Raw genomic sequence first — 16,813 nt, 5'->3', positions numbered from 1 at the left:
TATGATAATGTCTCATATTCATGTTACCATTATTTTAGATAATAATAAAATAACTTTATCAATCACAATATTAAGTCATACATCATGTCATACATAATGTCATACATAATATCATACATAGCATCATACAATAGGATTTAAGGGCACTAATCCTAACAGATCTCGCCCTGCGCGAGCTCGACGGTGCGATATCGCGCGTCGATCTCGCCCTGCGCGAGCTCGACGGCGCAAGATCGCGCCTCGATCTCGCCCGACGCGAGCTCGACGGCGGGCCTTTGGGTTGAGGACGACGTGATCTTGGCTTCACCGGCGATCTCCCTCTAGCTCTCTCTCTCTCTCTTTTCTGGTGTGGGTTGTTGCTCTCTCCCTCTCCTTCTCTGTTTTCCAACGGCAAACTCAATTTGAAGGTAAAATAGACATGAAATTCATTTTACAGGTGGGGGGGTTTATTTTACAGTCAATTGGTTCCTCTTTTCCGTTTGACCAAAATTTTCGGTGTTGCCAAACACCCGCAAATGCTGAAAACATTTTTCGGAATTGCTTTACTGTCGAAACAAACGCACCCTAATTACTACTTACCCAATAAATAAATGAACAAGAAATGAGGGAAAAGTACACAAAACCATTGTAGTTTTTCCGTGAAATGCAATACCTTTTGAAGCTTTGAGCAATATACTTAAATTCTTTTGGTATTGTTATATACGTAGACCGTTAACTATCCATGAAAATAGTAGTGAATTGCTCATATAATAACACTTGCACATATTTATAATTGTATCTTACACTCAGACTTTTGTGTTACGCTAAGAACAACATAGGATAGACATTATAGATTTTTTTTTTTTTTTTGAGAATGACATTATAGATCTATCTACAAATAATAATAATAATAATAATAATAATAAATTCATGGGATTAAGTGTTACATATTATTAATGCATAAAACAATCCATTTTACATAAATTGATACACTCAAAACTTCAAGCAATTTCGTTTTGTACAGGAAACCACAGGGTTTTTTTTTGTTTTTTTGTTTGTTTTTGTGTGTGTGTGTCTATTTTTTTTAATTAAAAAAATGTCGTTAAGCGGAGGAGGGGCTTCACATGAAAGCCTAGCGATTCAGGATTGTCGTTCATTAAAAAACCCAAAACGGCAGTCGTACAATATCCAAAAAAGGCATATCAGAATATCTATCAGCATCATCTGAAGGAAAAGAGGAAAGAAAGAAGGAAACTACGCTGGGTTTGGTGTAATGTGGGACACACATCTGAAAATCAACGGCTGATATCGTCCCAACACAAGAACAAATCTGATTGGACAATGGAACTCGTCCTCAAAATCTGATTGGTCCACGTCACCCCCAATGACATATTCCCACTAATTGATGACTCACACTAGCCAATGCGTGCACTCGAAAATTCGATAGAAGCGGAGACTTGCGCAAAAGCCAGTCTATATATAAAGGGCTCGGCCCCTCCAGTCACGCGCGGTTCTATTAAGAGAACGAAGACTTAGCCAAAGCCAATCTCCGAAACCCATTTCTAACTCTTATATAACATTTTAACACAGCTCCACTTTGAATCTCACAGAGAAAAACACAGAGAGAGCGAGAGAGAGAGAGAGAGAGAGCAGAGTTGTTTGACGCGACGAAATGGCTGGCTCGTGGAGAGCACGCGGGACTCTAGTTGTACTAGCAATCGTTTTCTTTGGTAAATGATCCTTCTTTTTTTTTGTTCTTCATGGCTTAGATCTGATTCTCTTTACTGGTTTGTGATGATTTTGTGACTGAAAATGCGGTAGATCTGGCTTTGATTTGGTCGTTTTTGATGTGTTTGAGCGAACTTAATTGTTAATTCTAGCTCGAAAGCTTTATCTTTATTGTAGTGACTAGTATTAGATCTGATCGGAGTTTAGTGGATTTTTGTACGTATTAGATCCGAAGTTATATCGCTATGATCTTAGAAAGCGTAGCATTTGAAATTTTGGTTTGAATATGCATGTATGCATGTATGAAGAAAATGTGTGTTTGAATATTTTTTTATTATTTTATTAATTTTCAAAATTTTCGTACTTTGTAATTAGTGAATATTAGTTTTTAATCACTTATCAAAAAAAGAAAAAAAGAGAGAATTAATTTATGGAGAAATTGGATGGGACTGAGATTGATTAGGATTGTTAATCAAGCTTAGTTTGACGTGTATTGATCAATCAAGAGAATTGGGAAATGGTGATAGAGTTATTATAGCAATGGTATTAGTATGAGAATTCGATCCTTTAATCAATATCTTCTTAGGATTGATCGGGTAAAAGACGTGATGAGCTTATGGATGAATTATGAATTTTAAATATAAACACATGTAGCCAATGGGCTTTGACTCAAATGGCATTTTCGTCGTGGGTTCTGAATCCACCAAATGCATGTAATTTACGTGAATAAATACAAGCACGTGTGATTTAATATTGTGCCATGTATGTGTTTGAGTGATATGTGATTGTGTCATGAAATGGTTATTTCTTGCTTTGATTTTTGTTGTGGTTGAAAGTTATGGTTGAAAAATATTGGAATGTTTATTTGGATTGGTAATTAACAATGTTGCTTGCGGCATAACAGGATGTCTCTTTGCAATTTCCATTGCGAAAGAGGAAGCCACCAAGTTGGGAACAGTTATTGGCATTGATCTTGGCACAACTTATTCGTGTGTTGGTGTTTACAAGAACGGCCATGTTGAAATCATAGCCAATGACCAAGGTAACCGTATCACCCCATCGTGGGTTGCTTTCACCGACAGCGAAAGACTGATCGGTGAGGCTGCAAAGAACCAGGCAGCTGTTAACCACGAGAGGACCGTCTTTGACGTCAAGAGACTTATTGGAAGAAAGTAATGCATCTTTTGCTTGTTGGTTTTCCATTGTTTGAGTCGGTAAGGAATCATTGTGTAGTCACTGATATTTTCCCCTCTTTGACAGGTTTGAGGACAAGGAGGTTCAAAAGGACATGAAACTTGTTCCATACAAGATTGTGAACAAGGATGGAAAGCCTTACATTCAAGTAAAGATCAAGGATGGTGAGACCAAGGTTTTCAGTCCTGAGGAAATCAGTGCTATGATTCTGACTAAGATGAAGGAAACAGCAGAAGCATTCCTTGGGAAGAAAATCAAGGATGCCGTGGTCACAGTTCCTGGTGAGTAATGCTTAATTGTAACCTAGCACTTTCCCCAATTGCCATGTAGTAATTTATGATTCGACACTGGTTAATTTTAGCTTTACTTATTGGTATTTTGTGTTCAATATGCAGCATACTTTAACGATGCCCAGAGGCAGGCTACCAAGGATGCAGGTGTTATTGCTGGATTGAATGTTGCCAGAATTATCAATGAACCAACCGCAGCCGCTATCGCATATGGTTTGGACAAGAAGGGTGGTGAGAAGAACATCCTTGTCTTTGACCTTGGTGGTGGGACATTCGATGTCAGTATCTTGACAATTGATAATGGTGTTTTTGAGGTTCTTGCCACCAACGGAGACACTCATCTTGGAGGTGAGAATGTGCAGTGTGCCTTCTTAATCACTGTTTTATTCTTTTATAAATTTTCATGTGGTAGAATGCATGCACTACATAGGAGAAGTATATTATATCTGTTGGATGTGTATATAGGGTTTTGCTTTGATTTGGTAGTGAATGTGCCTCTCTTAATTTATTTGGAAAATACGATTACTTCAACTGCAACAAATACATGGACTTTGAATGAATAACAAAATTCAGAGGCACTGATATTGTGTATAACTAGATGTTGAAATATCTTGAAAATTTTTTTGGATGTTGCAAAAGTTCTTGTTTTGTGTGAGAAAAAACCCTTGAAATTCTGAAAAGTTTTTAATAGTAGGTCGTCATGTTGCTTCGCTATCATCAGTAGAAGTTGAAATTGTGTGCTAAAAGCAAAGGTTTATTCCCTTGTAGGTGAGGACTTCGATCAGAGAATTATGGAGTACTTCATCAAATTGATTAAGAAAAAGCATAACAAGGACATCAGCAAGGACAACAGAGCTCTTGGAAAGCTCAGAAGGGAAGCTGAGCGTGCCAAGAGAGCTCTTAGCAGCCAGCACCAAGTCCGTGTGGAGATTGAATCACTTTTTGATGGTACTGACTTCTCTGAACCATTGACCCGAGCTCGGTTTGAGGAGCTGAACAATGATTTGTTCAGAAAGACCATGGGACCTGTGAAGAAGGCTATGGATGATGCTGGATTGGAGAAGAACCAGATTGATGAGATTGTTCTTGTTGGTGGCAGCACTAGGATTCCAAAGGTGCAACAGCTTCTTAAGGACTACTTTGATGGGAAGGAACCAAACAAGGGTGTGAACCCAGATGAGGCAGTTGCTTATGGTGCTGCTGTACAAGGAAGCATCTTGAGTGGAGAGGGTGGTGAAGAAACCAAAGGTATTATTTTGCATTTTCTGTTAGTATGCTATCAAATATGGTATCTTTTGAAGTGGTATCATACATTGCCAAAGAGACTTTAGATGAACTATATTGGAAGCATTGACAAATATTCATGTGGTATTCTGGGTGCAGATATCCTTCTCCTGGATGTGGCTCCCCTGACCCTCGGAATTGAAACTGTTGGTGGAGTGATGACCAAATTGATTCCAAGAAACACTGTTATCCCAACAAAGAAATCTCAGGTTTTCACTACTTACCAGGACCAGCAGACTACTGTCTCCATTCAGGTATAATGTTATGCTCATTTGCTTGTCTTCCAATTCTTGAAGTTTGAATATTCCACCCCAAATTAAGTGTTGCTGTCTAGAACTGGGTAAATCTTATATGAGATGCTCCTGTCTTGATATCAGGTCTTTGAAGGTGAAAGGAGTCTCACAAAGGATTGTAGGAATCTTGGGAAATTTGATCTTTCTGGAATTCCTCCAGCCCCAAGGTTTGCTTTCTGCCTTTGTTAATCTTACTTTAAAGTATGCCTCAAATGTTTGCCTTGGCTTAACGTTATCCCATTCTTTAACAGGGGAACCCCTCAAATTGAAGTCACATTTGAAGTTGATGCAAATGGTATCCTAAACGTCAAGGCAGAAGACAAGGGCACTGGTAAATCAGAGAAGATCACCATCACAAACGACAAGGGTCGCCTGAGTCAGGAGGAGATTGACCGTATGGTTCGTGAAGCAGAGGAGTTCGCTGAAGAGGACAAGAAGGTGAAGGAGAGGATTGATGCTCGTAACAGCCTGGAGACCTATGTCTATAACATGAAAAACCAGGTCAGCGACAAAGACAAGCTTGCTGACAAGCTTGAGGAAGATGAAAAGGAAAAAATTGAAACTGCTGTGAAGGACGCCCTTGAATGGCTTGATGACAACCAGAGTGCCGAGAAAGAGGACTACGATGAGAAGCTCAAAGAGGTGGAAGCCGTTTGTAACCCAATCATTACCGCTGTCTATCAGAGGTCAGGTGGTGCCCCAGGAGGCGAGTCAGAATCAGCGGAGGATGATGATTCACACGATGAGCTTTAGACATCTTTAATTTCATTTTAGTACTGCTGAGGAAGCAGGAATGAGAAACTAAGATTGAGGTATAGGCTTAGAACAATGAGACATTTACTGTAATTTTTCTGGTGGTGGGAAGTTGAGGGGGGAAGAACGAAATTTTCCCCTACTTCGCTTGTTTTTTGAGGTGAAGATACTTTCAGGTCTTTCGGTATTAGTAATTTTACTTGTATTTGTTTCTTTTTTATGTTAAAAGCGACCTTTTCTAAGTCTTCTACTTGTGCTTTCTCGTGCCTATTTGTGTGAGTTCGGTTTGTTTTGGTTTTTGGGACTGATATCAGTTAAATCATTCTCGAACCTCATTCATTTGGATCTGACTATATATATGCAATCAATCTATCCAAGTTGGGCCAAAAGGTTTATGAAGGACGAGGAAAAGAGAAGATTAAAAAAGAAAAAAAAAAGAAAAACAAAGGACCAGAACAAGGTCTAGAAAGCTTTGGTTGCTACTCTGCATCTCTCTAACTGATGACCATCAAGAAAACTCATTTCTCCGCAGAGCACTGAAAAACCCTCATAACCTCCATTAAAATTCTAGAGATGAATTATGCCTTAGTTTTTACCCCAGCAATGGTTGCAGCCATTGCTGCAATAAGAATAGTCTCCCATGGACAAACTTCAGACCACTATGGCTTTTTAGCAAATTGCAATGCGCAAGGAAAGGGTGGCTAATTTTAAATGCCCAGAACCCGTAGGAGTTCTTGAAGAGATCTCTCAGAAGATAACTGGTAACACATGCAATGTTGGCTGTAGATTCCGGCCAATGGTAGTTGGGACCTTGAAATTGTGAAGTGACAAGTAAAGTTTTACTTGCTGGTCAGTTTGGAAGAACGTTTTTTCCGGTGGAATCTCCTATATCAATCATAAGGATTGCATCATTCTCTTGCTAGAGAAGAATCATTCCCATTGTAATGTGAGGTGTTGATTGAATCTTTCTTTTTCTTTTATTTTTTTACTAGAAAAAAAAGAAAAAAAAGAAAAAAGCTCACAGGTGTGATCATTGCTTTTGGCCCACTTAAATCTTAGTCATGAATGGCTTGGAGACCACCTATGCCATAATGAGACTTGCTACTACTTGAACCCACAATTTCAAACTCACAAGGTGATGGATCACGAAAGTTTTCTACCACTAAGCTGTTTTGCAGGTCTATTGATTAAATATTGTAAGGAGAGTTGAATCATTTTTTCATCTTTTACTCAGTTAAATGCCAAAAATCACACAGGTCTTACTTTAGCCCTTGATTACATAGCTACATTTACTCCCAATTCCATCGTTTTTCTATATTTTTGGTAGCAAAGAATTTGGAAATGTTCACCTTTTTTTTTTTTTTTTTTGGGGTAACATACGCATTCACTAACACAACTAAGTCCTTACAAACCAACTCGAAAGAGTATCAGAGTTATCAAACTCCAACAAAAATAAAACATTAAGAGGAGGTTCCTTATACAAAATAAAATCAGCCACTTCAAAACAGCCTCTCTTGGCAAAAGCATCAACAGATCTGTTGGTTTTACAGAAAACATGCTTGAGATTCCAGAAATGGAAATCTTGGTTGATATTCCTACAATCAATTATGACGTTCTGGAATAGTAAATTGGATGAATGCTTATTTTTGAGAAGCAAAACAAGCTTTTGTGCATTGCCTGAGATTTGAGAAAAAGTTAGCTTATTTTACTTTTTAGTTTATTTTTCCTCCCAAAGTGGGTTCTATTGCTCCAAAAGTCAACTTTTAGCTTTTTGTTTTTAATAAAAAGTTTTCAATTTCAGTAAAATAAGTTGTTGAGTGATTACTAGATCTTTCCCTAGACCAAAGACCATCTATTAGTGCCCAAATTTCAGCTAGTGCTTTGCCAATGGACCTTTTTCACCCAATTGCTACAATCATCTTGAATAATTCCTGGGCCAGTATTCCTGTGGGGGGTAAAAAGATCTTAATAGGGATATGGGCCGTTGGGCCTTACTAAGGAAGGCCGACCTGCTCTTGGGTTTAGGGCTTGTTGGTACTTTAGGTCGGCCCATGCGCCGAGGATCCGAGGATCCAGCCGAGGATCCGAGGATCCAGCCGAGGATGTTTTTATCCTCGGACTAACACCAGAGAACCCGGGACTTCATGGTACAGGTTAGTGAATGACACGGTCAAGACCAGTGGTTAAAGGGGGTGAACCCTTGAATGTCCTAGAAGCACCGATGTTGGGAAAGTGTCAAAAGTAAAGGCTGCTACCTCCACATTAAAGACCCTGCACCTACCACCCTGGCCGCATTAATGGGGAGGTGACACTTGAACAGTGGAAGGGAAACTTCAGTCGTTCAAAGGCACTAAGAAAAGAAATATCTAGGCTAAGGGAGGAGTTGGGGCAACACGTGTATAAAGTATTAAAAAGAAGAGTATTTAAGGGGAGATCTAGAACAGAAATGACGACGGACTTTTTGTAACCTAAAAAGAAAAAGGACAAAGAGAGAGAGATAATATAAGCTCTCGCCTACGTCCGAGGAGACCTATTTATATTACTTCTCGTTTCCAAATACTGGCAATCTTTAGTTTGTCATTTAATCTTCACTCACTTCTAACCTGGGTTTCAAGCCCACTCTCTACAAATTTTTATTGTTTAAGGCTCATTGGGCCTGAGCCCATAACTGTTCTTGGGTCCAGGTGCAATTGTGCACCTACAATTCCCATAAACAATCCATCTGTGTTTAGTTTGAACCAGCCCAGGAATGGTTTATTCCACTTGACTTGAATGACTGTCCGAGCTAGAGAAGAAAGAGAAGTAGGCAGAATGGCAGAAAACTCCACTGCCTTGCTAATACAAATTTGATGGAGCCCGGGCTTCAGAGCTTTATTGCTAAAAATAATCCCGTTCCTGTGTATCCAAAGGCTCCATAAGCCGGTTAGGAAAACAAAATGCCAGGGAATGGAAGTAGGGACATGAGCAAAGAGCAATGGAACAACACCCATTTCTTTTAAACCAAACCTCCAATGTTCACAGTTCACTAAGAATGTGTTTGGATTCAACTTATATTGTGGCTGCGTTTTCAGCATTGCGTTTTTTTTTTTTTTTTTTTTTTTCTGCTGCTGGGACAAAGTGCGCATACTGTGCGTGCACTGTTTATGTACTTTTTTAGCTTTTTTTTTTTATTTATTAAAATGAGTCCCACAGTACTATTTACATATTTAAAAATTATTTTACTACCGTGTTTTTAGTTTTCAGTTTTCAACAATAAGTTCTATCCAAACGGAGTGCTAAGTAGCCTTTGACCATAGCCAAGGGCTTACAACAGACCTGTTTTGAAGCTGCTAGCTGAATTTGGTTGACTTTTACCATTTGTTCTTTGTGATATATAGGGAACCAGATACCACTAGACCACAATTCCAGTTGTCAATTGCATGAATTTAAATCGGCTCAGTCTAGGTTTTTTCAAAGTTTCTTTCATTTGAATCCTGTTGCAGGATAAGAAAGACTTGGAATTGTTTTTATTTAAATCAATGAATAAATATACAATAGCCTTAAGGTGAGGCAAAATCAATACAACTGTTAGGGGCGGCAAATACCCATTAAAACGCATTAACTGGTCACAATTTCATCATGTAAAACAGTGTATCAAGAAATAAAATAGACAAATCTATTTGTACCAATTTAGTTCACAAGAAGGTTGTATTTGTTTCAATTAAATACCAACATTTGGATTGCCTGAGCCTGCTGCAGCAACTCCCATTCCACCTCCACCATGTGATATAGCTCCCAACTTTTCATGGTCTTCTTCAATGGCAACTTTGTTGCCATCTAACTCTTGCACAAGTTCATCAATCTTGCGGAATTGATATGGCCATCTTGCGTTGTAGAGAAATTGGCGAAGGTCAAACCTATTATCCTCTGGTGAATAACTCTGCATGTAGTTTAGAGAGGTGTAAGCTCTTACTGGATTAAGATAAATACAACGTGGTTTTTTACTAGAAGTTTCCAAGCTGGAAATATATAACTCTGGACCTTGCTCTCTTAGGTCAACTTACCTCAGCATGATATGAAGGTGTCAAAACTGTCATTTTGTGTCGGTTGATGGAGTAGTACTTGAAGAAGTGTTTCACTTTATCAGCCACCTCCAATGGAGTTAATCTTGCACCCCATCTATAGCAGAGGTTCTGCAATAAGAAAAATAGTATCAAAACTGATGAGTGCTTACGGGCATCAGAGATAAAAATGTCAATTGGATCCAACGACCTTATAGATTTGATAATATAAGTATATAACAAGTCATCTAATAAAAGCGCATATAAAGAAAGAGGACTCATAACCAACACTATCTTTTCATTTTATTCTATCTTTTCTTTAAAGGTACATGTATTAAAAGATTATAAGGGGACAATTAAAAAAAAAAAAAAACTGGAAAACCACCTCAGAGAAAAGCCAAGAAGGTTTGGTAACAATAAAACTAGGAAATGAAATTGAGGCATAGTGTTGTATCTGCCACCCATGTGAAGAGAAATCATGTAAAAGAGTTTTGAGCTCAAGATTGGAAAATTCAGCTTATTTAGATATCTGATTATTTCCTTCATCCAATGGCATCAGTAAACAAGCATAACAGAGGGTCCCTGCTAGTGGCTATTAACTCTGCCTGCCAAATCTCTGGTCCCATTTCTAAAGAACTAAAAACACGAAAAATGATCAAGGTAGAATCCAACAAAACTTAATGAGAAAATCACAGAGTGCAGGATCCAAGCCCCTGGTATGATCTTGAAGATGTTTAACTTATAATTATACATTATTGTTAATATTATTATTTTCAAGTAAATATTCAGTCTATTCATATTGCACCCTTAAATCAGATGAAGTTATTATAATAATTTTTATTTTACATCTAAAATTTATACATCACCACAAAATCTGTTTAAAGACAATTCAGAAAAGGAGACACCATAAAGAGTATTTCCTGATGTGCCAAAGCAAGCAAGAAAATGAGTCATGGTATCACAACACTTCTAGTTCCTATCACAGATTAATTTGAGAGAAGGAAAACCAATGAAGCTCCGTGAGATTCATTTATGAGATGAACAGGGAAACAAAAAACGGACCTTGAACATAGATACTGGACCACATCGGAAAATTTTCCGCAACCTTCCATAGACAGAGAGTTCCTCGTATGTCATTCCCATGTCCACTTCGTCTAACTGTTTTGTAGAACAAAGAATTAGACTTACCAGAAAGAAAAAAAATGGTGATGAGAATGACTTATTCATCCCTTTAACTTATATCTTTGACCCACTGTTTTCAATATTAAATCCATTACCTGACTGTAGTTGGCGCGTATAGGCTCCAGTTCAGCCGTTGGTGGGGCTGCTTCAATATCTGCCAATGATGAGTATCCAAGATGGGTGGCAGCCCATCGGAGAAATGACCGAAGATCCTGCTTACTAATACTTCCAATTGGATTAATATCTGCAGAGCTGCAATCATACTGTGTGAAAGAGATAGACATGAGTTCATATAATTGAAATAAAACAGAATCGAGATAAAAATGAGTTCTTATATAATTGAATTGTAAAAGCATCTAGGCAAATCAACATTATACAGAATAGAGGAATCCCTCACAGCTAACTCTTTTGTTTCATATGTCACAGAGTTGGCTTGCTCCCTCTGAGTTGGGAGGGTAAAAAAAACCTGGTTTAACTAGGTCCAGCCAAAGTTTGGGAAATAAAAAATATACTAACCATACAAGAGAGGCCACTGCACATTGGGGGGGGGAGGGGGGGGAGAAGGGGGAGAGAAGTTGAAAGAAGAAGAAACGGACACCCGCAGTTTAGACTTAGATGAGTTAAAGTAAATGCACACTGACAGAAGGTTGACTTGTTAACCAATTTCACTATTAGAATGAAGGTTGTGTAATTAATATCTAACTTTTAACTAAAGTTAAAATGAATATTACCTTTGTTAGGTAACCACGCAATGCTTCGTCCACATTGGAGCTACCCAAAACAAGATAAAATCCAGGTTTGTTGTGCACCCATGGCAAGAGTGATGCTAACATAAAAGCTAGCACCATTCTGATTCGAGCTTGAATGTTCTGCAAACCTAAGTTCTCAATGTTAGATCCGCCATCTACCTGTAAAAAAAAAAAAAAAAAAAATGAAGAATAATTAGAACATAATTACTTACACTTTGTAATGTGAATTTGCTACAAAATTTCATTACTCCCCAAAGCAGAAGGCCCCAATATGAAAAGCATAAACCAAGCTCTCAAATCCCCCAAAAAAATTGTAAACACACACACACACACACATTCTCCGTATGGCATTAAAATAAAATTTCATTGGAAAGGTGTAGCCAGGCAAACATAAAGATTTGATTGATGACCGAAAAATATAGGGCTTTAAAAAAGAAACATAATTGGACCTAATGGATTGTATAGAACTCGTAACAATGTATGCCAGAAATGACACCCTTATTGATGACCCAGAATTATTGTGTATTAACAAGCAATATAATTGGAACAAATGGATTATATAGCAATTGTTTTTTCTTTTTCTTTTTTTTTGATAAGTGGATTATATAGCAATTGTAATAGTCTTTCACTGCAGCCACCATAGCATATCAGAAATCCTTTTACCTTATAGCGTGGTCGCTTTCCTGTAAGAGTTTGAAACAAAGATAGAAGTGCGGAAACAACCCCATCTATGGAAACATCAAGATGCCATGAGCCAATCTCATCTGCCAGTACCTTTGCTCGTGACTTTGTGGCTTCAGAACTGCAAAGTTAACACAATTTCAACAAGAGCATATGACACTATAAGAACTATTCTATTCCGTACATGGACCAACCTGTTTTCAGATCCCATAAATACTGTGTAAAATATGCGCTTTGCAAATTCTCTACTGTCGATAGGAAACTGTCCATCAGTATAATTCCCAATTCGTATAGCATCAGCTTTGACTTTTTCATCCCCATTTGCTATTTCTGCAAGCAAATGTGCATTACATTTTAATGTATCATAATCAGAAGATACAATACTTGGTTCAGGGTTGTAAAAATAGGTCAATCTTTCTCTGCCTTTGCTGCAGCCCTAGTAATCATTGCAGTAGCCAGGGAAGATACTTTTTCTAGGTCCAACTATAATTTAATTAACTTTCAGCTAAAAAAAAAAGCTACATCCAGAACTCAATATCAAAGGAAATGAAATTGAGAGGTTAACAATCTACACGTCTTATGTTTAACAAAAGCATGTAAATGGTCACATACCCCTGTCACACATTCCAAATAATGGTCATTTTACACCAAATGTAGCATGTAGTGCCTAAATTATTTAAATCAAAAGTTGAGAGGGAACATATATATGAAATGCATCATACAAGATTGCAGCATCAATGTGCTATGCTTATTAAAACCGACCTTTTATGACAAGCTGGCACATGCAACCCACTATTGCAGCTACAGAGGAGCTATCTGCTCCACCAGAAAGAGGAAGCAAAAAACCAGAAGCACCACTCCTTCGTAAATAATCCCATAACCAGCAACTAGGTCCAAAGGCTATTTCCTCCTCAGGACAGTGATATTTAATCTGAATCATGTTCAATTTAGAAAGTGCTTGGTTTTAGAATGATCATACAATGCTTGTTAAAATAATTCTTCTTACAAATATTATAAAACTACAAGTAATATAAAAATTAAAATTTCAGAAAATCTCCAAGAGGGCACAAGACTGCTAAATGCAAACTGTTTATAAGTAAAGCATTCATCCCAATACATGAGATCAGTAAAATAAGTCCTTGCTGAACCAGGAACAAACCTCAAGTGGACTGGAAGGACACGTTTTCAGGTTAAAAGACTCAGAAAGCTTGTATGGTACTGCCACTGAAGGAACTATGGTTTTACGACTTGCTTGCTCTTGAAAGCTGCTTATAGATCCTCTAAGACTAGCAACCTGACATCAAGCACATAAGTTAAGGAAACACAAGTTAATTGTTTATATTTACAACAGAAGGTTATAATCACAAGAAATGCCACAAATTTGAATCGATAGCATGAATATCAGATTAACAGCATGATTATCCAAATAGGTGCCTATTTTCACAGACCTGTTAAGTTGTTTGTATGGGCAAATTTACTTAACAGTCACCAATAACAACCAATTAATGCTCAAACAGATTATACATTAAAAGGGTGACAGGAAAATATAAAAGTGTAATGGTATTGATGCAACACATAAATGTCTTTGAATATTTAGGAAGAGCATCAATGGGTGATTCATTTTCAAAGTAGCAAAGACAATGGTAAAACCAATCCACACTATCAAATGTATGTCATATAGTGCCTTCTGATATGCTTGGCGCTCACACAAACGCACATGTGCACACACACACACACAAGATGCAGCATACCGCATCTAGATCAACTTGAGCAACCACAATCTCAATATCCTTCAAAGAAAACTGTGAGCCTTGAGCAACCACATCTTCATTTACAACAATGCAAGAACATCCATCTGCCACAAATAAGGTACGTATCAAGTAGTGGATTTACAAAAGAGGGAAACCAAAATAAGCATCAAACAGAAGATAGAATGTCCACATATAAGAAAACAAAGTCCAATATGTATTTCATATTAGTAGTAAGTGAATGAAGTACAAATGTCGATTCAACTAAGATATAGTTATGTACCATAGTAAAGACGACTGCCATCACATCCTTGGAGATTACTGTACATGTAAACCCCTCCTCGAGTATGAGTAGCACCTATAATAGCACGAAGACGAAGATCAAGCTTCCTTAGTTGATGGTGACTTCCACTTGCATTCATAAACACTTCAACCCCATTCAGTGCAAGGTCAGCATGAGGAGGAACAGGACTAAAAAGCTCTTCACAAACTTCAGCCGCAACAGCTCTAACAAGGGAAAAAATGCTTGACATTTAACTTTCAAATTTCTGATATAAGTGAGAAGCTCATAAAAATTATCAATCTTCCATACATCCTGACATGCATAAAAGCATACAACAAAATTATATGTGGACCACACAGATCCTGCATCCCCAACAAAAATTTTCTTATAAACTTCATCTGTTCATGAGTTTTGTAATTAGTTGATGTTATACTTATAGAAAAAAAGGAAAAAAAGTAATTAGTTGATATTATGCATCTATGGGATTTCCCAATGAGAGAACTTCTATGGGGAGAATGAGGCATTGAAATTTTCCATCTAATGTCTTCATAAGAAAAAGTGGAAAATAGGGGCTGTGTAGTGACACAGTGTTCTATTATTCAGTCTTGCTTGACCATATAATTACAAAAGCAACAGGTGGCATAAGTTCTGACAAAAGACTAAATACTCTAACCAGGACCAGTGCTAGTAATGTTGTCACTTACGTGTCTAGAAACTGAATGAATCCATAACCAAAAGGCGCTGATTTTTGTGATATATGCTCAGAAATTTCAACTGGAAGCTGAAAGTCCACAAGTTGGTCTTTTTGCTTCCATGCTGTGAACCAACGAAGCTCCCTGTAATTTCCATCATTTGCAAGCCACATCTTCGGGCGAATCATAATAATTTTTCTGTTAAAACATAGAACTTGACAATTGTAACGCTCTGATCCTTTGATGACAGGCATACCAATGCTGCACAATATGCCATCAGTCCAATCACCCAGTAAAATATCTTTCAAACACTCCCATCTGCAATCACATCAAACATTGCCATCAGCAGGTAACCAAAATCTCTTCTTACAAAAAGAAAACGTTTTCACATATCAATTTGTCAAAGAAGAACATGATGGTCAGAATCTCAACATTTCGTGTCCACTGAATCAGCAAAATAAGTATGGCATCTTTCATCAAATCAATCATCAATAAAATTCAATATCACCACCCTCTTCTATTCATGGTTTTCCAATTCTTTACCCCACTACTTTTTTTTTATAAGCTTTACCCCACTACTAAATATTAATGATTCTGATATAAATTCAGTGGAAGCTTTTGTTCTTACCCCATCTGCCGCATCAACCAACAAACTAATTCGATTTAACACATAAATTTACTCACTCAAAGCCTATGCTCCACAAAATTCACACTCTTTCCATATACTTCCATCTAAACTGATCGATTTTAATATTTTTCTAAACAAAAACTAATGAATCAAAAGCAATACAAACACATACAATAACTTTCTATTGGTTTTTTAAAATTCACTATTGGATTACGTCATCTCTATATACCCTGCCTGCATGCAAAAATATGAAGATTATCATATATCAATAACTACATCATCCATAAATGTTTAAATTTCAAGTTTTTTGAACTTTAAAATTATATACAAAAATGGACCTAACAATCAAAAAAAAAAAAAAAATCCAAATTGACACAAAAATTGGCATGTGTGTTAGAACATAAAGTGTATGTAATCCAAATTTTAAAAATATCAATCCAAAAAAAAGTTATTATGTCGTGTAACATAAAACTTAATCTTGACCCACCAATTAACAAAAAATTTGGCACGTTTTAATACCATAGAGAACATGTAATCCAACCGTAATATTTTTAAAATATTAACGCAAAGTTATTAACAAAAAGAGCTAGACCAGCTGTAAGTGACCCATGATAGTATAATATAACAGTAACAAAATCACACCATTTTCCACACACTTGCTTCCAAATTGAGCTCCAAGTTTACTTCTTTTCCAAACAAAACAAAACCAAGAATTCAAAAGCAAAACCCACAAACAATATATACATATTTATCATATGTGTGTGTTCTATAACAGTAATTCTTATAAATAAATAAAAGTGTTATATAACAGTAACCACAGAGAGAGAGAGAGAGAGAGAGAGAGAGAGAGAGTTACGCATGAGAAACGGTATCGAGCTCCAAGAAATGGTCTTCGCAGCCATAACCAGTAACCTCGAGCTCGGGACCGAGGCGAATGGCTGCTCCAGCTTGCTTGGCCATGGCAATGGACTCTTTGATTTGCTTCAAGTTGCAATCGAAATCCATGGCCCATTGGTTCAGATTACACGTTGCCACCTTCAACAGCCTCATCTTCTTCTTTGTCTCTAAACTCAAACTCTAAAACCAAGACTAAGGAATTCTGAAACAGTGTTCGGAAATTGAATTTATGTGTGTGTGGAAAAGACGGAAAACTTTTTTAATATGCTGAGTTTGGGACTTCTGTTTGTGAATGAAATGAATTTCTTTGTGGAATTCTATGGAATTGGTAATTGTTCGTTTGGGATTTATATGAAGTTTTGGGATTTGGATTCTTTTTTTTATTCAAGGGT

General features: G+C 37.2%; 2 protein-coding genes across 2 annotated transcripts; one reads left to right on the top strand and one right to left on the bottom strand.

Annotated features, from left to right (window-relative positions):
• Nucleotides 1-1,449: 1,449 nt before the first annotated feature.
• On the top strand, nucleotides 1,450-5,763 carry LOC142611922 (endoplasmic reticulum chaperone BiP). The gene is made up of 8 exons (XM_075784076.1): nucleotides 1,450-1,709; nucleotides 2,612-2,879; nucleotides 2,968-3,182; nucleotides 3,297-3,539; nucleotides 3,960-4,439; nucleotides 4,575-4,729; nucleotides 4,853-4,935; nucleotides 5,020-5,763. The coding sequence occupies exons 1-8, from the start codon at nucleotides 1,652-1,654 to the stop codon at nucleotides 5,519-5,521; spliced, it is 2,004 nt and encodes a 667-aa protein (XP_075640191.1). The 5' UTR covers nucleotides 1,450-1,651; the 3' UTR covers nucleotides 5,522-5,763.
• Nucleotides 5,764-9,002: 3,239 nt separating this feature from the next.
• LOC142643099 (glutamine-dependent NAD(+) synthetase) lies at nucleotides 9,003-16,813 on the bottom strand. Its single transcript, XM_075817658.1, has 13 exons — nucleotides 16,381-16,813; nucleotides 14,909-15,214; nucleotides 14,205-14,428; nucleotides 13,925-14,028; nucleotides 13,333-13,467; nucleotides 12,936-13,104; nucleotides 12,368-12,503; nucleotides 12,156-12,294; nucleotides 11,475-11,651; nucleotides 10,839-11,006; nucleotides 10,624-10,719; nucleotides 9,565-9,693; nucleotides 9,003-9,440 (listed from the first exon to the last, which is right to left on the bottom strand). Exons 1-13 carry the CDS (start codon nucleotides 16,572-16,574, stop codon nucleotides 9,222-9,224), a joined length of 2,196 nt encoding a protein of 731 aa, XP_075673773.1. The 5' UTR covers nucleotides 16,575-16,813; the 3' UTR covers nucleotides 9,003-9,221.

The sequence above is a fragment of the Castanea sativa genome, chromosome 1 (assembly GCF_040712315.1).
Source record: "Castanea sativa cultivar Marrone di Chiusa Pesio chromosome 1, ASM4071231v1".
NCBI classification, from domain to species: domain Eukaryota; kingdom Viridiplantae; phylum Streptophyta; class Magnoliopsida; order Fagales; family Fagaceae; genus Castanea; species Castanea sativa.
Note: the sequence above shows the minus strand (reverse complement) of the source record. Positions and strands in the feature narration are given on the sequence as shown.